The sequence below is a fragment of the Jaculus jaculus genome, chromosome 4, assembly GCF_020740685.1.
Source record: "Jaculus jaculus isolate mJacJac1 chromosome 4, mJacJac1.mat.Y.cur, whole genome shotgun sequence".
NCBI classification, from domain to species: Eukaryota; Metazoa; Chordata; class Mammalia; order Rodentia; family Dipodidae; genus Jaculus; species Jaculus jaculus.
Genome location: NC_059105.1, coordinates 73,442,165 through 73,464,957, shown reverse-complemented (window position 1 = coordinate 73,464,957; position 22,793 = coordinate 73,442,165). Strand labels below are relative to the sequence as shown.

The following is a 22,793-nucleotide window of genomic DNA, read 5'->3' as shown; positions in this document are numbered from 1 at the left end:
CCCCCTTGTGCTTATATAAGTGGGTCCTGGAGACTCGCACTGGGATCCTTTGCCTTTGCAAGAAAACACCTTAACCACTAAGTCATCTCTCCAGCCCCATGCTTGGCATTTTTATATAGGTTCTAGGTACTGAACTATGGTCTTTATGCTTACAAGACAAGCAAGTACTTTATTGACTGAGCTCTCTCTCCAGCTCTCTCTCCTTGTTAAGACAAAATTTAGTAGAATGGGAAATATTACCTCTTGAATATTCATGTATGCATCACCAAGGAGAAGAAAAGATCGGGGGTTGGGCATTCTTTCAGCAATTTCTCTGGAAATCAGATGATTCCATTTAGCATGTTGAATAAAATAACTTTAAACCAATAAAATAAAATGTAGGTTCATTTATTTCAATTAATCAGTAGCCTTTAGTACCTTCTTACTAAAAAACAAACATTCATGACCCACATCCAGGTACATTTTCACTGAGTCCCTACTTAAACAGCAAATATATAAGCACTCTTTTTTTTTGTTTTGTTTTGTTGTTTTTCAATTTTATTTAATTTTATTTTTTATCTTCTCACAATTTTTAACATTTTCCATGATTATAAAAAATATCCCATGTTAATACCCTCCCCCACCCCACACTTTCCCCTTTGAAATTCCATTCTCCATCATATTACCTCCCCATTTCAATCATTCTACTTACATATATACAATACCAACCTATTAAGTACCCTCCTCCCTACCTTTCCCTTCCCTTTATATTTCCTTTTTAACTTACTGGCCTCTGCTACTGAGTTTTTTCCTTCTCACGCAGAAGCCCAATCATCTGTAGCTAGGATCCATATATGAGGGAGAACATGTGGCGCTTGGCTTTCTGAGCCTGGGTTACCTCACTTAGTATAATCCTTTCCAGATCCATCCATTTTTCTGCAAATTTCATAACTTCATTATTCTTTACTGCTGAGTAGAACTCCATTGTATAAATGTGCCACATCTTCATTATCCACTCATTAGTTGAAGGACATCTAGGCTGGTTCCATTTCCCAGCTATTATAAATTGAGCAGCAATAAACATGGTTGAGCATGCACTTCTAAGGAAATGAGATGAGTCCATAGGATATATGCCTAGGACTGCTATAGCTGGGTCATATGGTAGATCAATCTTTAGCTGTTTTAGGAACCTCCACATTGATTTCCACATGGCTGCACCAGATTACATTCCACCAGCACTGTAGAAGGGTTCCTCTTTTTCCACATCCCCGCCAACATTTATGATCATTTGTTTTTATGATGGTAGCCAATCTGACAGGAGTGAGATAGAATCTCAATGTAGTTTTAATCTGCATTTCCCTGATGATTAGTGACGTAGAACACTTTTTTAGATGCTTATATGCTTATATGCTTATATGCCATTCCTTTGAGAATGATCTATTTAGCTCCATAGCCCACTTTTTGATTAGCTTATTTGATTCCTTATTATTTAACTTATTGAGTTCTTTGTGTATCCTAGATATTAATACTTTATCAGATGTATAGCTGGCGAAAATTTTTTACCATTCTGTAGGTTGCGTCTTTGCTTTATTCACTGTGTCCTTTGCAGTGCACAATCTTTGAAATTTCACGAGGTCCCAGTGATTAATCTGTGGTTTTCTTGCCTGAGCAACTGGGGTTGTATTCAGAAAGTCTTTGCCAAGATCAATATGTTGAAGGGTTTCCCCTACTTTTTCCTCTAGCAGTTTCAGAGTTTCAGGCCTGATGTTAAGGTCTTTAATCCATTTGGACTTCATTCTTGTGCATGGAGAGAGAGAAGAAACTATTTTCATCCTTCTACAGATATATATCCAGTTTTCCCAACACCATTTGCTGAAGAGGCTGTCTTTTCTCCAATGAGTATTTTTGGCATTTTTATTGAATATCAGGTGGCTATAGCTACCTGGACATACATCTGGGTCCTCTATTCTGTTCCATTGATCTACATGTCTGTATTTGTGCCAATACCACACTGTTTTTGTTACTATGGCTCTGTAGTATAGGTTAAAATCAGGTATGGTGATACCACCAGCCTCATTTTTGTTGCTCAGTATTATTTTAGAAATTTGAGGGTTTTTTTTTGTGATTTCAAATGAATTTCTGGATTGTTTTTTCAATTTCCATGAAGAAAGTCTTTGGAATTTTGATAGGGATTGCATTAAATATGTAGATTGCTTTTGGTAAGATTTTTCACAATATTGATTCTTCCAATCCAGGAACAAGTGATGTTTTTCCACTTTCTAGTGTTTTCTGCAATTTCTTGCTTGAGAGTTTTAAAGTTCTCATTGTAGAAATTTTTTACTTCCTTGGTTAGGTTTATTCCAAGGTACTTTATTTTTTTTTTTTGATGCAATTGTGAATGGGAGTGAGTCTCTGATTTCATCTTCTGTGTGCTTTTTGTTAGCATATATGAAAGCTACTGATTTCTGTGTATTTATTTTGTATCCTGCTATATGGCTGTAGGTTTTTATCAGCTCTAACAGTTTGCTAGTAGAGTCTTTAGGGCCCTTTATGTATAGAATCATGTCATCTGCAAATAATGATAACTTGATCTCTTCCTTTCCAATTTGTATGCCTTTTATGTGTGACTCTTGCCTTATTGCTATGGCTAAGACTTCCAGAACTATATTGAAAAAAAGTGGAAACAGTGGACACCCTTTTCTTGTTCCTGATTTTAGTGGAAAAGCTTCCAGTTTTTCCACATTTAGTAATATGTTGGCTGTAGGCTTGCCATAAATAGCTTTTATTATATTGAGATATGTTCCTTCTATTCCCAGTCTCTGTAGGACTTTTATCATGAAGGGATGTTGGATTTTGTCAAATGCTTTCTCTGCATCCAATGAGATGATCATGTGATTTTTGTCCTTCAACCCATTTATATAATGTATTACATTTATAGATTTGCATATATTGAACCATCCCTGCATCTTGGGATAAAGCCTCCTTGGTCAGGATGAATGATCTTTCTGATATATTCTTGTATTGTGTTTGCCAATATTTTGTTGAGAATTTTTGCATCTATGTTCATGAGGGAGATTGGTCTGTAATTTTCTTTTAGGATTGTAATGTCCTCCTGTTGGAGTATGCCCTTAATCAATATAAAGTGACCTTCCTTATCGTTCTTGACTAACGTTGGACTGAAGATATTAGGATATCAACGCCTGCTTTTTTTCTAGGCCCATTTGCTTGAAACACCATTTTCCAATCTTTTGCCCTAAGATAATGTCTATCCTTTGTAGAAAGGTGAGTTTCTTGGAGACAACAAACTGGAGGATCCTGCTTTTTAACCCAGTCTGCAAACCTATGTCTTTTGGTTGGGGCATTGAGGCCATTGATATTAAGAGATATTATTGAAAGGTGTGTATTTATGTTTGCCTTTTTTTTTTTTTTTTTTTGTGGTTCCGGTTCCACCTTTGCTCTCTTGTGTTAACTAGTATTGGAGTATTGCTTGTTTTTTCCAGGTTCCTTATATCTGTGCTTTTCCTTTTCTTCAGCATGGAGAATTATTTCAAGTATTTTCTGTAGGGCTGGTTTTGTCTTCAAATACTCCTTTAACCTGCTTTTGTCATGGAATGTCCTTATTTCTCCGTCTATTTGAATGGATAGCTTTGCAGGATAAAGTAACCTTGTTTGACAGTTGTTATCTTTCAGAACTTGGAATACATCACCCCAAGCCCTTCTGGCTTTTAAAGTTTGTGTTGAATAATCTGCTGTAATCCTGATGGGCTTGCTTTTGTAAGTAACTTGATTTTTCTCTCTAACTGCTTCAGTATTTTTTCTTTGGTTTGTGTGTTTGGTAGTTTGATTATAATATGGCGAGGAAAGGTTCTTTCCAGGTTTTGTGTGGCTGGGGTTCTAAAGGCTTCCTGTATCTGCATTGGCACTTCTTTCCCAATTTGGAGGAAATTTTCTTCTATGATTTTGTTGAAGACGCCTACTATGCCTTTGGAGTGGATTTCTTTTCCTTCTACTATGCCCTGAATTCTTATATTTAATCTTTTCATAGTGTCCCGAATATCTTGAAATTCCCACTCTTACTTTTCTATAAGTTTGTCTTTCTCTTTTTGGACTATATTAGATCTGCCACCTGGTCTTCTAGCTTAGATATTCTGTCGTCTCCTTCATCCATTCTACTGGCGAGATTTTCTACAGTTTTTTATTTCATTAACTGTGTTCTTCATTGCTAGTAATTCTGACTGTTTTTTCTTTATTATTTCTATTTCCTTATTTATGTCTTGTATTGCCTTCTTTATTTCATGAAATTGGTGTCCTGCATCTTCTTTGATTCCTTTGATTTCCTCTTTGACTCCTTTGATTTGGTCTTTGACTTCTTTGACCATATTTATAAGCATTATTTTGAAATCTTTCTCAGGCATTTCCTCTAACTCGTTCTCACTGGAGGTCATTTCTGATGCATTAATACTTTTAGGTGGATTTATATTGTCTTGCTTTTTAGTGTTTCTTGTGTTATAATATATATATTTTTGCATCTTGGATTAAGTTAATGCTTGGATTTTCTAGCTAGCTGGGTATTCTTAGTTGTATCAATTGATCTGATGTTATATATCTTCAGGATAGGAGCTTAAGGTGTTAGGTGTGGCTCTTAAGACTCCCAGAGTATCTACAAAGGTGTTCCTAGGGGTTGAGTTTGCCTGCTATGAGAGTAATCACGTAGGCTGAGTGGAATAAAATATAGGTAGATTCTAAAGTTTAACTAAACACTGTGCACATTCAATCAAAAACAGCACTGAGTATGTATGTAACAGTAGGTATTATAACAACCAGATCCTTTATCAACAAAGAGGTTAAGATTTCTGGTCTGTTGTGGGATCCAAGTCAGCTTGTGACCAAGTGTGACCCTTTCCTGGTGCAATCCCAGTTACCTTTTTGGATGATTTTTGTCTCAGTTAAGTTGGTGGCTGGGTCGTTGGGCCACTGTTCTGAATTATGGAGCTGGGCACTGACTTTTCCTATGGGGCAAACCGAGCCTGGAAACTGGCCCTGCAGAATGGCAACCCCGCTACTGGAACCTTTACTGCTGCTGCTGAAGCTGCTGCAGCTGGATCTGTCACCGCTGCTGCTAAAACTGCTGCTGCTAGATCTGCCACTGCTGCTGCTGCTGTAGCTGCCACTGCTGGATCCGCCACTGCTGCCTCTGAAGCTGCCGCTGCTGGAACTGCCACTGCTGCTGCTGAAGCTGCTGCTGCAACTGAAGCTGCCACTGCTGGATCTGCTGCCGCTGGGTCCGCTGTTCCTGGTGCCGGAGTCACTGGTGTTGCTGCTGGACTCTGCTACTTCCTGGGTCCCACTGTTGGCTCAAGTTGGTGTGGCCAGGTCCCGGGACCGCTGCTCTGTTCACTGGAGGTGGGCACGGGTGGTGGGGGAGGGGAGGAAGCCGATGCTGCTGTAGTTCCCTCGCTATTCCATGTGTTTTTCTACCTTGTGATATGCTTCTCTGTTGTTCACTGCCACTCTCCCTTCATGTTTCTAGAGTTTGCAGAGAGCTCTGGTGTGAGTGGAAGCTCCCCTCGCCTGGCTGTTCTGTGGCTCAAGCTGAGCCCGGTGGCTTTCTGGTGCACCGCCGCCGTGTTCAGTGGATCGGCCGGGGCCGGTTTTGCTGGCCTGTGTGGGCTCTGGATGCTCTGTATCTCTTCTACTTCTCTGCTACCATTTCAATTTCCTATATACCTTGCTTTTTAGTAAAAGTATGTATTTTGCTGAGTTTTTTTTGTCCCCCCCCCCCCCAGGCTGCTTTGGCATGGTACCTATGCCCCCATCTTAACCGGAAGTCCCATAGGCACTCTTATTGCCTACAGATACTGTTAACAAGGAATACATTTTATTGTCCTCCTAAGTGATGTGAGCTCTGATCACCATGGTATAAATTATATGGGGAAGTACACAAGTACAAAATCTTCTACTTCAATATTTGCTATTTACCCAAAACATTTAGACTGCTAAAGTGAAAATAAAAATCATTTGGAAGAATAATGTGTTGCTCAGCTTCATAATACATACATACATATATATATATATATATATATATATATATATATATATATATATATATATATATTTAGAGAGAGAGAGACAGAGTCTCACTGAAGTTTAGGCTGGCCTTAAACTCAGATCCTTTTGTCTTGGCCTTTCAATTGTTGGGATTACACACATGGGCCACCACACCTGCCGTACTGATCAGCTCTAAATATACAATATCTGAGCTAATTGGTACAAGAATTCTATGTGAAAGATTATTGTCATCTCACAGAAAATGGTGGGTTAATGTTTGTAGATGTGTTAGATTTGACTGAAACCAAAATCCATGCTTTTAGCCATTACATTATAGTTCACTCAAAACAAACTTGGAGGGCGGGGAGGGAATCAAAGGGTGGAAAACAGTAATCCGGACCCAAACGGCAATGGTACCATAAAATTCTACTTCCTAAAAGACAGACCAAATGACTGAACCTTCACTAGTCCCTTACAGGAAACACCTGAACCACAAGACACTGGAGAGGGTAGGATCAAGACTGACCTAAATCTCCTACATCTTCCTTCCCTCCCTCTCCTCCTCTCCCCTCTATCTCTCTCCTCTCAAACTCTTGTATATTAGTTATCTTTTTCCTCAATTTCTTAGTGGACACTGACCTGTAACCCCCACTTCCAGCTTGGGCCTACAATCCACAATGAGCTTTTGATCAGAGAAACCTACAAGGTTTCCCAAAACAATGACAGACTTCTGTCAGAGTAATTGATGACCCACCAAAGGCCCGTGGTAAGACCCTATTGCTGAAGACTCCATACGCAGCTGACACGTAAAATGGAATGACATGGCTGGAAGCCAGGAGAGAGTCAGTCCCCAGACAGTCAGCATGTCTAGTGCCAGAAGGCGCTACATAGGCGACTGGGGGAAGTGACCAAGATCTGTCCAAGCAACACATTGTTTAACCTAAGTAGCAACAATTAACCGGATGTGATACCCACACAAGTGCAATAGTGGTACACAGCCATGGTGAGGACTCAATTGCTCTTGATTTGGCTAACTGATCCACTCAGTGGTACTAGACCCTTAGCTGGAGCTGGGAAACAAGTCAGAACCATACCCAAACACAAGCCCACTCTATAATATCAAGCTACCATCAATCACGGGGTATAAGAGGGCCTACACCTATCAAACTGTCTATCAAAAAAGTAAGTGTTATCTCAATTTTCTGGGTGCTAACTTACTCTCCGTTGGAGAATCTGCTTCTCTTTTCCAGATAGATGCAGATCCTAAGAAGAGAGCTGCCCCAACATACCTCAAAAGGGGCCCAACTGAAACTAAGGACAACTGGCGAAATAAGCAAGGGTGATGTTTTCCTGTGAACTGGATACCAGCACAAAGGGGAAGGAGATCAAGGCAGAGAAAAATCAACTCCTACCAAATCAGAGAGCCAGAGCCTCAGAGGCCCCCAACACCTCAGCACTGAAGCAGACCAAAAATGAACCCAACATGGCTCAGGGAAATCTTGCGGAAGAGGGGGCGGAAAGAATGTCAGAGTTACATGTTGGGTCATGATTTTCAGAGACATTTATCATACTAATAACTGGGGGCTAACTCCACAATGCATGACCCATTTTCAATAACATGGAGGGTCTAATGGGAGGGGGTAGATCACAGATGAGCCTAAATAATGGTACCAAACTGCCTGTATTTACTGAAAAGAAAACTAATAAATTAAATTAAAAAAAATATTATTACTATTGTTTTGAAGAAAGATGCTTGTTGTGTAGCTCAACTGGCCTGAAAAATCTTTATGTAACCCAGACTGGCCTCAAACCTACATCAGTCCCCTACCTTGGCTCTGAGTCACCACATCAGACGCCAACTTTGTTATTAACTATTCGGACCATTAGAAGTCATATGGATCAATTCTTAGAAATAGTGTGGAAGCATCATGTAGGAACTTTAGGGTACCTATCAGTACATGGTGATGCTGATCCTCTGAATCACTTAGGATGTAAGGTCTGTGAACAACTTCTTGAGTTGGTGTCTTTATATAATGTCAAAGAGAAAACATTGCATTAGTTCTTCCACATTTGATTCTCAAACACATGTGGAATGTGTCTGTATGTTTACTTTTATATTGAACAGCAATCTGTATGTGTGTCCTGATAATTTCTGCCATTGTGACAAGACTGTAACACTTCTGCTTTTTCACAAAGGAAAAAATATAAACCCACAGACTAGAGTTTGGTGCATATTAACCTATACCTTTCTTTGCTATAACAGATATGTTGCACATTAAATATACCTATCTACTGTTGATCTTTACACAATGCTCTTAAGTTATTAGTGTTTAGGTGATTCTTGCTTTCTCTTCCCAGTTAGTCAGGATCGTGAAAGAGGAGACGTGAGAAGGCAGAACAACCGCTCTGTTTGAAGGAGTGTAAATGACTTTATGGTCAAGGGCAGGACAGGGAAGAAAGGTCACATCAAGAGAAAGATCTGTAAGGTAGCTAGGAAACAAGTGAAGAGAAAGGAAAAAGAAATTTGAGAAGGCATTTTGGGAAGCAAATATGTCATGTAAGCAACCACTTACCTGTAGCAAGTGATATACAACATTTTTTCTTTTCTGTGTTTCAAATAGATATCTGCCATCTTCTCTTTGGCCTCTATAAAATAAGGCTGTGCTGTTGTAACATTTCGAAGCACACTTAAAGCCCTCTCTGTATCTCCTTGGGCCAGAGCCAGATCTGCATTAGCAATAGTAACACGTAGTTCTTCACATGTTCCAGAAAATTCGTGGATAGCATCTTGTAAAACCTTTGCTGCCTCATGCTGTGAAGATAAAATAAAATGTTGCTTCAAAATAATAATGTATAACAGAAAGGAGAATCTTTTACCAAAACTGAACAAATATTAGATGGTAGTATACATAAATGTTCATAAAATAAATTTTTATGGAAAGTCCAAAAATTTGGAGACCAAAATCAGATGAAGGTATTAAATATTTGTTAACTGGATAAGTGTTTTCACAACTAGGACCTCAGCAACTGCTACTGTAGAATAGCAAGCCTCTGCTTTGTACACACGTTGTATCAGTCCACTTCCTTCTGAAACACCCCTCTAAGATGGTTATCACCATCATCCCCACCTCACAGTAAGAAGACTAAGCCGTAAAGAGTTAAAAGGACCAAAATAATAGAAACAGAATGGGAATTCAGACAGCCTAGCTTCTTGGGCATGTTCACTGCACCTTGTTTGGAAGGCGAGTCACAGTTCCCCATTGCAAACACTAGTCTGTTGTTACGTGGCAGCCTCCTTTATTCCCTTTGCCAGAACATCTTCATTAGGTTGCAGGTGAATATTTTTACTACAGTTTTGATTGTGTGCCTCAGTGAATCTAAAATGGCATTTATTTTAAACTAAAGTTCAGAGGTAAAACTTTATGATTTTAGAAACGTTAAACTATGGGAAAATTACATCTGAGATATACATCTGTATACTTTTCCCCCAAGACAAGATCTCACTAACCCAGGCTGGTCTTGAACTATGGAGCCAAGGCTGGTTTTAAACTCCTGAATCTCCTATTTTAACCTTCCAAGTGCTGGAATTATAGGCATGTGCCACCATGCTTGGCTTGTTTGTTAAAATATTTTTAAAATGATATGCTTTATCAGAATTATATTTATTAAGTCTTTTTTGTTTTCTCAGTTATTGAGATTTCAGGTTAGTACTTTCATTTTACCCCCATAAAATTTGTGCATCTGTGTGTAAACATCCACAGGTGGTGGGCACATGTTTGTTAACCATCTTAGGAATTCATAGGGTTATAAAGTGTATTGTGTTGTTACCTTCCATGGTAGCCAAATGCAATTATAAACTATATAATTACATTTCTTAGTTGTCAAAATAAACACACTGAAAGTTAAAGTCATTCAAGAGAAAATTTTGCTTAATTTCCAGCGGCTTGTAGAAAGCATATATTTTATTGCAGCATAAAGAAAAAAGTAATTCCTTAAACTTTATCACTTGGCCAATGGAATAATTTTAGCTTTTTCATGTTCTACATATATTAGTAGAAAATTAAATTATACATTATATGCATTACTAGGAAATTGTATATGTATGTATGTAGACACACACACACACATACACACACACACACACACACACACACACACACACACACCCCAAAGTTCTGATGTGAGCCAACTTACCTGTTCTCCATTTAAGCAGTGAACCTCCACCAACTCAAGAAAGATTGACAAGCGATGGCTTGTATCGACCTCGGTCTTTGTGAGTTTTGATTTTGAAGAAGCTTGAATTCTCCTCATTCCTGGCAAATTCATTGCCATATGTAGAGTTTTAATTGCTTCTGCTATTTCTCCCATTTTCTTCTGTGATTGGGCTTTTATCAAGTGATATAAAGGATATTCTCTTACCTAAAAACATGTAGTCAAACTGCTTTGCAGTATGAACAATAAGAACACAATTACAACCCACCCAACATTAAAATATAGGATGATCGAGAATAATTAATGTGTGGTTGTCTGAATAAAGTCTGTTTCTGTCTTCGTATCCACTTCCTAATCATGCTATATTACGTTCAGGGGAGCTGCCACCACCCAGCATGCTCCTGAATGTCAGAGACGTTAATACTGTTTTTACTGTCAGAAGAGAAAATGTAAATAAGCTGGCAAGACTAGCAAGTACATTCTAACACACTATTTGAATTTTCAGTAAAGGAATGCTTGCATGAGAAACTCCCAGTAGTCATACAGTTTGTAGATCTTTTAGAAAAGGTTTTCCCTTTTCCTTTGTACTGTACTGATAGCACTAAACATTTCAAGTACTTTCATCAAACACTGGTTTTGACAGTATTTCTCCCACAGTAATCTTCCACTCTTATTTCAGCTGTAAACAGTATGCACAGAAAACATAACACAATGAATGAATTAAGAGAAGCCACTGGAAAGGAGACGCCTTGGAACAGGATGCAGTGGAAGCCACCTGAGGAGGAGGGAGCCTATCGTCCTCCACCAGAGAAGCCACTGCACCTGGGAGCTCGCGTGGATACTGTAGCCTTACTCTTCTCCCGGTGACCGACTCACAGGGGTGGGCCGAGCACCAGATGATGGTGCATCTCCAGCCTTGAGAAAAAGCAGGGACAGTGCCTGCCAGGCTCCTAGGTACTGGAATTCTCCACTCCCTTCAAGGTTTGCCCATTGGCATGAGGTGAAGCAGCAGTCGGAGGTGAGGAGGACTCTGAGGAGGCCCTGAAGGACGCTGTTGCACCCTTGCAGGACTGAGGTACCAAACAAGGACTCTTTGGTATTTTTTTCAGGGCTCTGTGGCATCCTTATAGGACTCTTACATAGTCCAGGAAGGGCCTGAACATGAGTCTTCCCAATGTTCAGAGAAAAATATACTGGATAGAAAGAAGAGTGCAAAGCCTCAAGCTATAGCATACTTTCCAAAATGATTATGCAGTCTCTGATAATGAAAAAAAAGAAGTTATGAAAAACCGAAGTTCAACCTGCATGTGGAAACTCATGCCTGCAATCTCAGTGCTTGGGAGGATGGGAAAGGAGGACTACCACAAGTTCTTGGGCAATTGGGCTACATAATGAGTTCTAGGCAGCCTGGGATAGAATGTGAGACTTAGCTACAAAAAAAAGGTTTTCTTTTCTTTTTTTTTTAAGGGGTTGGAGAGACAGCTTTGTGGGTAAAGCACCTGACACATAAGCATGAGGGCCTCGGTTTGAATCCCCAGCAACCACAAAAATGTCAGGTGTGCTGAACTGTGATCCTGGTGCTCAGGAGGTGGAGAGAGGTAGACCCCTGGGGCAAACTGGCTACTTTAACTAGTCAAATCTGTGAGCTGTGGGTTCAGTGAGAAACACTGTCTCAATAAATAAGATGGAGAGTGACTGAGGAAGACATCTGACATCAACCTCTGGCTCCCACATGTTATAAACACATGCATTTACACCCCCCCCCCCATACAAAACATGAAAGAAAAATAACTCAGTTCAAGAAGAAAAGGGATACTAACATTTACCAACTATCCATAAATATACTTGGCCTAGGGAGCTAGGAAGGGGCCACGGAGAGGAGTGGGGTGGGAGGATAGTAGAATTATGGGACATAAGAGCGTGTGTGTTGGGGGGTAACAGTGGGAGAGAAAGGATTAAGCAGGAGGAGGTGGGAGGGACGAGGGAGAGAAGGGGGTGTTCAGAGAGGAATCAGAACTAAAGACATATGAATGAGCCATGTGGAAACTGACTGCTTAGCAAGCCAGTTTAATACATATACTTAAACTAAGGTCCCCTACACGGATAAAGCTGCTTTCAGAAGCCATAGGGCATTACTTAAAAATTCCAGTGCCAGGGATAAGAAACCTCTGAGTGATGTGTTGGGAGACTACAAAGGTTCCTAAAACAATTGGTTATTGCCATTGCTCTTGGCTGGCCATAAAAACTAGATGCAAAGTTCCTATTGCTGAAGACATCATGTGCTTTGCTTGCAGGGCATAAAGAAACCCCACTGAAACTGAGCTGAAAGCTTCCTCCTTGCCAGATATCTTCTTTGTGCCAGAAGGTGCTATACTAGCCACCGGGGAGAAAAGTTATCAACAATGCTAAATAGCAGTGGACCCTGGGTACTTCATAATGGAACTCCAAGGCAAGATGTGCAAATATGGCCAAAGAGCTAATGAAGTAACCAGCTCCTCTCTAGTTGCATCTGAGGCAGGCTCCACAGGAGGGAAATAATGTCTGGTCCTATAAATCTGGCTAAAAATTTGTGGTCAGGACTTGGACCCTATGAAGGAACCTGCTGCAGAAGTCACACTAAACAAGCAGCATGTCAAACTGCCTTCGGAATATCTATTTATCCCCATAGGTTGGCACTGCTTGCAGCCTCAAACACAGAAAACAGCAATAGTTAACACACAGATGTGTAGCTGGCAAAATTACCAAGAATAAGTGACAAGTGTGTGCTCAGCCTTCAACATGACATCTAAACCACATTTACTAATGCTAAGCAAACCATGAGGAAGAGGAGACAGGAAGAATGTTTAAGAGTAGGAGGGGAACTGAAGACTGCTGTCTTCTGGATACAACATGGCTATTACCCTTGTGAATTCACAGTGGGTGCAGTGCACTCTCCTATAGGTCTGAGCTGTTAGTTTTCCATCACAGATGGAGGAGGGAACTCTTTCCCCCACCCACTTCCAAGGGACCACGATCAACTGTTGATTGCCAATCCTGTGGTGGAGCCACTGAAGAGTTGTCCATTTTCCAGCAAATACTCTCCCTGTCCCACTATCATGTGAGCAAACCTAATTGAAATCACTGGGTCCAAGAAGAGAAAAAGGCAGGAAAGAAGGATGGGAATTAAATAGAAAGAAGGGTTTTAGTGGAAAAGGGAAGGGTATAAAAAAGTGGTAAAAACGCATTGTGTGCATGTAGAAAAGTATTAAAAAATGTACAAAATGTACTTAAATGTTTGGCATAGTTCTCTAAGGTTTAAAATCATTGCATATAGATTTTGGTACTGTATTTAACTCTCATTACAAAAGGAGTACTATTCCATAAACTATTACAATAGGAGCACCATTCCATGGAAAAGAAAACTGAGGCTCAGAGATAAGTGTAAAGAACATATCAACTTCCCTTATGAGAGTCATATAAACTTTTGCTGCTCAGACTGGCCTCGAGTGGCAAGCCTCGCCAGCTGCTAGAACTACAGGCATGGACTACCTACTCCAGCAAATTAGATTTCTTTTCTTTTCTTTACTTCCTTCTCTCTTCTTTCTTTCTTTCTTGGGGCAGGAATAGATCATACAGTACTTTTTTTTTTTTTTTTTAAAGTACACCAAAGCCACTTTTACTTTTTCTCCTATTGCTTGTGAGTTCCAAATTCTTTCCATTTAAAAAAAAAAATCAACAAGACAGTGCAGACAAAAATATTTAGTTGGAAAATATTACAGCTAAAAGTATAAAATAATTGAACAAAAAATTCACTAAAGGCTCATTGAAATGTGGAATACTTACATTAAAATTATAGCTCAGACAAAGCTCAAGCGACTGAGAACACAACTTGACCTTCTCCTGAAACAAGTAAACCTGGGCCATGAGGAGGTGAGCATCTGCGCACGAGGGGCTGCGCTCCAGGCAGCGCTGCAGGGTGCTATGTGCTGCTTCGATGTCACCTGGCGAGGGAAACAACCCGTTACACTTCCCGTGGGAAGGGAGACCCGAGAGCCCCTGAGTGGGAGGCGGGAGAAGAGTGCATACAGTCCTCGGCTCAGGTCATGTCTTCATGCCTGCTCTACAAGCTAAGCTTCCTGCCCCCCAAAGAGCAGACATGTACGACAGGCCAGCGCAGGACCACAACCAGGGAAAGGAGGAGAGTCAATCACCAGTGGAACTGACAGGCCTGAGAAAGCACCTTGATTGTCCTCCTCAAAAATGTTTTATTTATTATCCCATTAAAATAGGTTATGAGAAATAGACATTTATATAGCTAGAACTGTCCCACTAAAGAAAGGACATAGCTTAATAATCATTCCTATCTGAAAACTATGCTACTATGTGAAAAATAACAGGAAGAACCAGTAGGACACATCCCACAAATTCCAAAGTATCAGTTAAGTATTTAGAATGACTTTAAATACAGACTGAAATATCAGAGTTTTGAAGGCATCTGCTGCTTATCTGAGTGTCTTAAATACAAAGCAGTGATGAAGCTTAATGTGACAAGTGGTGATGTTATCTTGGGCTGTCAGATGAAACAGACTCTGCAGAGAGCAATGAGTTTAGGCTCTATGTCCTAGAGTTTTCTGGGATGTAACCCATATAGTTCTCCAGGGGTATTTCCATTAAGTAGGTACAATTAGACCCTCCTCACTTAACATTGCTAGAATGGGCAAAGAAGAGATTCCGAAGTATTTTCTGTTCAACTATACCTCAACCTTTCCTACTGTTAAAATAGGAAAAGTAATATGTTAGGTCAGAACTCCCTAGTTCCCAAGGGCTCAGCTTATCTATAATAATCCACTGAGACAGATTTCCCCCTGGGCCCCAGAGACAGAGGATTAATGGGCACATACGTGGCTGACAGCACAGTAACTTACTAATCACAGTGCCAAAATTTATCCACCAAGCATAATTAATAGCTTTGGAGTCTTTATTATCGTAGAGGAATTTAATGCTTAGAAATATACAGGCAGAAAGGAATAAAAAGGCTAAGTATAAGAAATCAAAATGTGTCAGAGTTGTCAAAATCAAAATGGAGTTGCATATGTCAATCCCTAACCACCCCCAAAATATATAGTAACAATAATAAAAACGTTAAAAGCTAAAGAGGTACAGTGCTGATGATATAAGCTATTATAAACTCTCGTTCTGATGGGTCCTCATATGCGGTTTGCCTCATGACAGGAACTACTGAAAGAAATGTCAACAAATTGCAGCTTACTATATAAATCACAGTACAGCTAGCTGGAGGTGCATTTGCCTGACATACCGTTTTTACTATTAAACTGATGTATACTCCTGCAAGAGCCCCTATAATCGAGGTTCTGTTTGCTTCAAAACAAATGGACTGTACTCTTTTCGCCTCTGCAAGATTCCAGTGTACTCTTAGTCTATTGAAGCATAGATATCCTGCACAGCAATGCTCTTCATTATTTCTCAATGAATTTCTAATGTTTGGAGGATGTTTCTTAGTTGTTATCCAGGTTGACAAGTTAAGCTCTTTGAAGAAACAGAAGGATTAAAGAGATAATTAGAAGAGTCTATCAGGGAGAAAAATCACCAAAATGCATTAAGAGTTTGCAAATAAGCTAAAGAAAATGCAGCCCATGTGGATGACTTGGATGAGACTCATGGGGTGGGGAGATACAGCTACTGAATACCGGAAGACCACAGGACCCAGTTACCCCACTCCTGGCATGTAGTGAAAAGACTACATACTATTACAGAGATACTTGCTCATCCATGGCTATCTCTGCTCTTTTCACAACGGTCAGGAAATGAAATAAGCCTAGATGACCATCAACTAATAAATGGACCATGAAAATATGGGTTTTATTTAGTTGTAAATAAAAATTATGAAATTTGTAGGAAAATAGATGGAACTAGAAAATATTACGCCAAGAGAGACTATTGTCACCACTTTTGATTGACCACTAGAACTGACAGTAAGTCCTAAAGACACCTTTACCCTTTAGTTGCAAGACAAAAAGAAATCAAGGTGGAACAGAGCTAGAACTTTCCTCCCTGCTGGCTGCTTTTCATAGTGCCAGGCAGGAAGTCTTATGTAGGCTGCTGGGGGGAAAAGTCATCAATGGTCCCACTCAAGGGTGAACCTTACAGACTACAAGGATATGTTTCAGAATGGAAGTTGGCCATGCCTAGAAGACCAACTATGTGGTTAGTAAGTTCAGGCTTTGAGCCAAATGATGTCAACCAGGATGTGTGGAGAGGATAGGGGTTGAATGATGGATGAGTTTGCACATGTGCCCAGTGACCTAATCCATACTTCCTGAAATCTCAATGAAAGCTCTGGGCACCAAACCATAGTAACTTTTCCTCTGTGGGATTACTCTACAAGTGTCACATATTTTCTTTTTTCCTAAAAATCTACTTATTTGCAGACCGAGAAAGAGAGAAAGAAGAAAGAAAGGGAGGGAGGGAGATAAAGAGAAAGGGCACAGCAGGGCCTCTAGCAACTGCAAATGAATTCCAGATGCATGTACCACTTTGTGCATCTGGCTTTACATGGGTACAGGTAATCCACCCTGGGCCATTAGGCTTTGATGACAAGCACCTTAACTGCTGAGCCATCCCTACAGCCCCTTGTTCTGCTTTTTGACTTTAGAAGGCAATGAGTTCTGATTCCCTGGGAGAAAACAATATATGCTTTACATCTTGGACTCATCTTTTTCTTTTGTTTCTTTTGGTTCAGGTGAGTAGTGCACTGCTATAGTGAAACTATAATCATAAGTACAGTGATTTCCTGAGCTTTAAGTCAGAGGGTATTGTCAAAAATCCCAAATTTGTTAGCGGAAGTGCATGGGGCACGGACAACCTCTCGGTTTTGGACTGGTGTTTGCAGTGAAGGTAGTCTTACACAGACTACGCCCTTGTCCAAGCAACTGGTGTCAGAAATCACTGCAATTAGCTACTTAGCAAGAATACTGTAATTCAGACTCTAGAGTATTTTAGAGATAAAACAAGCTTTTAAGATTATATATGCTTTAATTTTTTTTTTTTTTTTTTTTTTTTTTGGTGGAAGGATTTTGCTCTAGCCCAGGCTGATCTGGAATTTACTATGTAGTCTTAGGGTGGCCTTGATCTCATGGCAATCCTCCTACCTCTGCCTCCCGAGTGCTGGCATTAAAGGCATGTTCCACCATGCCTGCCTGCCTATCTTTCTTCCTTCCTTCCTTCCTCCCTCCCTCCCTCCCTCCCTCCCTCTTTCCTTTCCTTTCCTTTCCTTTCCTTTCCTTTCCTTTCCTTTCCTTTCCTTTCCTTTCCTTTCCTTTCATTCATTCATTCTTTTTTTAAATTTTTATTAGCATTTTTCATGCATTCATTCTTTTTGAAACAGTTAAAATAAAAGCAACGCCTTAACAGTACCACTGTATATAATAAGTAGGTATTTATAAGAATAGCTTTGATATTTTCAATTCCAATGAAAGGAATACACACACACACACACACACACACACACACACACACAAACACACTTGTTTGTTCATTTGCTTTTGTTTTTTCGAGGTAGGGTCTTACTCTAGCTCAGGCTGACCTGGAATTCACTGGGTAATCTCAGGGTGACGTCCAACTCATGGTTATCCACCTGTCTCTGCCTCCTGAGTGCTGGGATTAAAGGTGTGTGCCACCATGCCCAGCTTTCATATCTATCTATCTATCTATCTATCTATCTATCTATCTATCTATCTATCTATCTATATTATTGACAACTTCTATACTTACAGACAACAAACCACAGTATTTCCCACCCTTCCACTGCATTCCCCTTCATAACTCTGCTCTCCATCATATCCCCTCCCTCTGTCCATTAGTCTCTTTGAATATGATGTCATCAGCTTTTTCTCCTATTATGAGGGTCTTGAGTAGGTATTGCTAGGCCCTGTGAGGTCTTGGATATCAAAACCAATTTCTGTCCAGACAGTAAGGAGTGATACCCTTCCTTTGGCTCTTACATTCTTTCCACCACCTCTTCTGCAATGGGCCCTGAGCCTTTGAGGGCATGAGATGTTTCAGTGCTGGACACTACTCTGTCCCCTCTTCTCAGCAATATGTTAGGAATACATACTTTTACAGAAATTGCTTTGCATATATCATACTATACAAAAGACATATACTACAGCAGAACCACTAAAACAACTTTAAAATTTATTCTGCACTGCATTCTGCTGGATGCAGAGCTCAATGGTCTGATTTTATGTCTGAAGTCAGACATTTGTGCCAAAAAGCTAAGTATACAACCAGCATTATACTCTTCAACAGGTAACAGAAAACTAATCATAGAAACTAAATAAAAATCAATTTCATAAGAGCCTAAAATGTGGTAAAGATTGCATGTGATCATATAAGTAAGAACTATGAACTACTGGCTGGAGAAATGACTTAGTGGTTAAGGTGCTTGCCTGCAAAGCCTGATGACCCGGGTTTGATTCCCTAGTACCCATGTAACACCAGATGCACAAAGTAATGCATGCATCTGGAATTCATTTGCAATAGCCAGAGGCCTTGGTGTACCCATATTCTCTCCTTACAAATAACTAAATAAAATGTTAAAAAAAGAACTATGAACTAAAACTGGAAATTCTCATCATTAGATCCCAGTATGTGTGATGGGCTTTATTTACTTATTTTTTTTGTTTTAAACTAGAGATGGTTAGAGTTATCTTTTATAACTAGCAAATTTTTCATTTTTATTCCGGATGAAAGTTAGTCACTTAGGAATTCATACACAAACTGCATTTTATATGACAATTCTCCATAAACAGGGAAGAGCCAATCTACTTATACTTGTCAAGATTAACACCAGAACCAAACCCAGAGTTATCTGGGCTTGTCAGGGGTACTTTACCTGACAAATACTTCACTTTAGCCATCAGGAAGACAGCTTTCTGAAGACCAGGGACAGTTCTTATGATAGTCTCTAGGACTGATGTACAGCATCTGAGAACTGGAGAAAGAGGCTGCCCAGGATCTGTAGGCTAAGCAAAACAAACCAGAATATGACTTAGTAAGTGCATACTAGTATTCAGCCAAAAGAAAACACACATTAATTTTAATGTGACCAGAAAACTCAAATATTCTTCTTTCTTTTCTTTAGAGTGAGCAAGAGAAAAGAGAAAGCGAGACACTGAGCAAAAAAGAGATAGAGTGAATTGGTGCACCAGGGTCTCAGCCACTGAAATCAAATGCCAGACACTTGCGCCACCTAGTGGGCACCTGTGACTTTGCGCTTGTCTCACTTGTACATCTGGCTTACATGGGATCTGGAGACTAGAACATGAGTCCTTAAGCTTCACAGTCAAGTGCCTTAACTGCTAAGCCATCTCTCCAGCCCCCAAATATTTTTCTGTGTTCTCCCATTTCCTTTCAGATCACCTTTGCTTTAACTGACTAATACTAAATCATCTCATACACACACACACATAAGGAGAGAGAATGACTTTTGTTCAGTTAAATAACTTTGAAATAGCTATATAATATTTTGATAGCATATGAAAAGATTTTTATTCAAAATTTTATCAAACACTACACTGCTTAAAGGAAACAGAGCTGAGATAGTTTTTTTCCTTGAAGCCATAGAATCAAGCAATAACCATTCAAATTCTAGAACTGCCCTGTGATTTATTCAACTTAATTACTTTCACTATCTTCAAAGGACTATGAAATCAACTTGAGTGCATTTGCTGTTGTTGTTATTTGTTTATGAGACATGGTTTCATGGTCCAGGCTGGCCTCAAATTTGCTATGTAGCCAAGGATGACCTTGAACTCCTGATTCTCCTAGAAGTATTAGGATTACAGGGGAGTGTCATTATTCCTGGAAAGTTTTTAAGAAATAAGGTTTTCGTCTTTACTAGTAGAAATCAGAAGGTAAAATACACATATATACCGTAGTAAATGTCTTATACCTTCACATTTCCTACTATGCCTCACACGTTATATGTCTCAAAGACACTTTTTTTTCTTATTTATAGTGAATATGACAACTGAAACATCTCTAAAACATGTCTGTTCAGGTTTTTTTTTTTTTTAAATTCATTTATTTGTGAGGAGAGAGAGAACATGAGGAAGAATGAAAGAGAACAAGAGAGGCAAGGCCTCCAGTCACTGCAAACAAACTCCAAACACATGTGCCCCTCTATGCATCTGGCTTCATGTACGTACTGGAGAATTGAAGCAGGGATGGCAGGTTTTGCAAGCAGCCCCACTTTTCAGTTTTCTTATTGTTACGTCAATCTACCAACCCAACTTTGCCTTAGAAATGTGACATGAGGCTTCAAGAAACACACATTCACTCTCCTTCCTTGCATGACCCATGTTCTTTCCTTTACCTGGCAAGGACCCTCCTACCCCTTTCACTTCAGGAACAAATGCTGAACTGGACTTTGTGGTCTTACAGGAAACCACTCCTGTAGTGAGTCACTATTACTGGCATCAAAGTGGCACTTTCTCACCTATGCTGAGATACAGAAAAAAACGTGCACAAGAAGATATTCAAAACATGGCTACTAATGCCTTAAATTTCCTCACTTAAAAAATTTAAAAGCACATATTGCATAGTAGTTTGTTAGTGCTTTCTTTCTTTCTTCCTTTCTTTCTGTTTTTAGTGTTATTTCTTTGACAGCTAAGGATCTTTATGTATTTTAAAGATCAAAATTTTATACTTTTTTGAAACAGAAATAGAAATAAAATAAATTTTAAAAATATGTTGCATATTTACCAGAAAGGTGGTGAAACTATAAATGATGGTGAGCATCTGAAAACGTCCTTTACCACATAAGAATTAACAGGAAACAACTTTTTTTAATGTACTTGGTTGTGTTTGAGACAGGGTCTTACAAAGAGGCCAGTTCAGGCTGTCCTCAAACTCATGACCCTCCTGCTTCTGCTGCCTAAGAGCTGGAATTATAGATGTAAGCCACTTCACCTGGCTAAAAGCAGCTATCATTTTTATTATAATGTATGTGTATATTCAATCAAAAATTAAAATCACGTTCATAGACAAGCATTAAGATTATACTGGTGCAGTTACAAACTGAAGGAAGGGCTGCAGGGATGGCTTAGCAGTTAAGGCATTTGTCTGCAAAGCCAAAGGACCCAGGTTTGATTCCTGAGGACCCACGTTAGTGAGATGCACAAGGGGGTGCACACGTCTGGAGTTCATTTGCAGTGGCTGGAGGCCATAGCATGCCCATTCTCTCTGTCTCTCTCTCTCCCTCTTTCTCTGTCAAATAAATAATAAAATATTTTTAATTTTTTTGTTTATTATTTTTATTTATTTGAAAGTGACAGACAGAGAGAGAAAGAGGCAGATACACACAGAGAGAGAATAGGCATGCCAGGGCCTCCAGCCACTGCAGACGAACTCCAGATGTGTGCACCCCCTTGTGCATCTGGGTAACGTGGGTCCTGGGGAATCGAGCCTTGAACCGGGGTCCTTAGGCTTTGCAGGCAAGTGCCCTAACCACTAAGTCATCTCTCCAGCCCATAAAATATTTTTTAAAAAGACTGAAAGAAAATCATATGTGGGCTGGAGAGATGGCTTAGTGGTTAGAGCACTTGCCTGTGAAGCCTAAGGACCTAATTTAGACTCCCCAAAACCCACATGAGCCAGATGTACATGGTGGCACATGAGTCTGGAGTTTATTTGTAGTGGCTGCAGGTCCTGGCACACCCATTGTCTTTCTATATATATATCTGCTTCTTTTTCTCTCTCAATAAACAAGTAAAAATAAAAATGAGAAAGAAAAGTGTATATAAAAGAAATAATGAACTAGGAACAGAGCTATAGATAATCTCCCTTCCTGACATGTGCCCATGAGAACAGCACTGTAAATACTGACTACGTTATAAAGTGCTGATATAAATTGTATTACAGGAAAAGGAGGATAGGCAGCTGGACTAGGGACGCAGACATCCAGTTACACACAATTTCTTTGTCCACCTAAAGTTTATTCTTGGCTCAGCGGCTGGAGAAATCCTTTGAAATATTGTTTTAAAACACTGATTGATCACACTGACAGTCTTCTGGAGACTCCTCACAGAGCTCAGGACTGAAGCCGGACAAACCGCAATGGCAGCCAAGGCCTGACCTGTTCTGGCCTCCTGGGTGATAGATGATGTGCTCCTATGAGTGCTCCTCCTGTGTCCTGTGTCCCTTTGGACATCTGCACCATTGTATTTTCATGTCTCTTTCAAGCTTACTGTCTTAAGAAGGCCTACCCAAACTCCCTGAACCTAAGATTTTCATCATCTTGATCCTGTTCTGTCTGTTTAAAAAAGTTATAAAATCCTGGAAAATGACATGTTTAAAAAACAAAAAGCAGCGTTCCTTAAGGAAAGGTCATTTTCCTTATTTCCACTGTTAATAAGTGTCTAGGGCTATAGATCAGGGAGAATGCTAACAGCCTTAATTTTATGCAATGAAGTCTTGGATAGCCTGTTCTGCAAAGCCTGTATAAAATGTGAGCTGACCACAATGAACGCATGTGTATCTGCTTTCTGTTGGTC

The 22,793-nt window shown here is 39.8% G+C and overlaps 1 protein-coding gene across 1 annotated transcript in view; it reads right to left on the bottom strand.

Annotated features, from left to right (window-relative positions):
* Ttc21b (tetratricopeptide repeat domain 21B) overlaps window positions 1-22,793 on the bottom strand; it is an 83,141-nt gene that overhangs the window by 38,647 nt on the left and 21,701 nt on the right. Inside the window, exons 12-16 of the mRNA XM_045147630.1 lie at window positions 19,133-19,262; window positions 14,062-14,219; window positions 10,222-10,446; window positions 8,601-8,839; window positions 241-313 (exon numbers count right to left, since the gene is read on the bottom strand). Of these exons, the coding sequence (XP_045003565.1) occupies window positions 241-313; window positions 8,601-8,839; window positions 10,222-10,446; window positions 14,062-14,219; window positions 19,133-19,262 (825 nt within the window). The remainder of the gene's footprint in view (window positions 1-240; window positions 314-8,600; window positions 8,840-10,221; window positions 10,447-14,061; window positions 14,220-19,132; window positions 19,263-22,793) is intronic.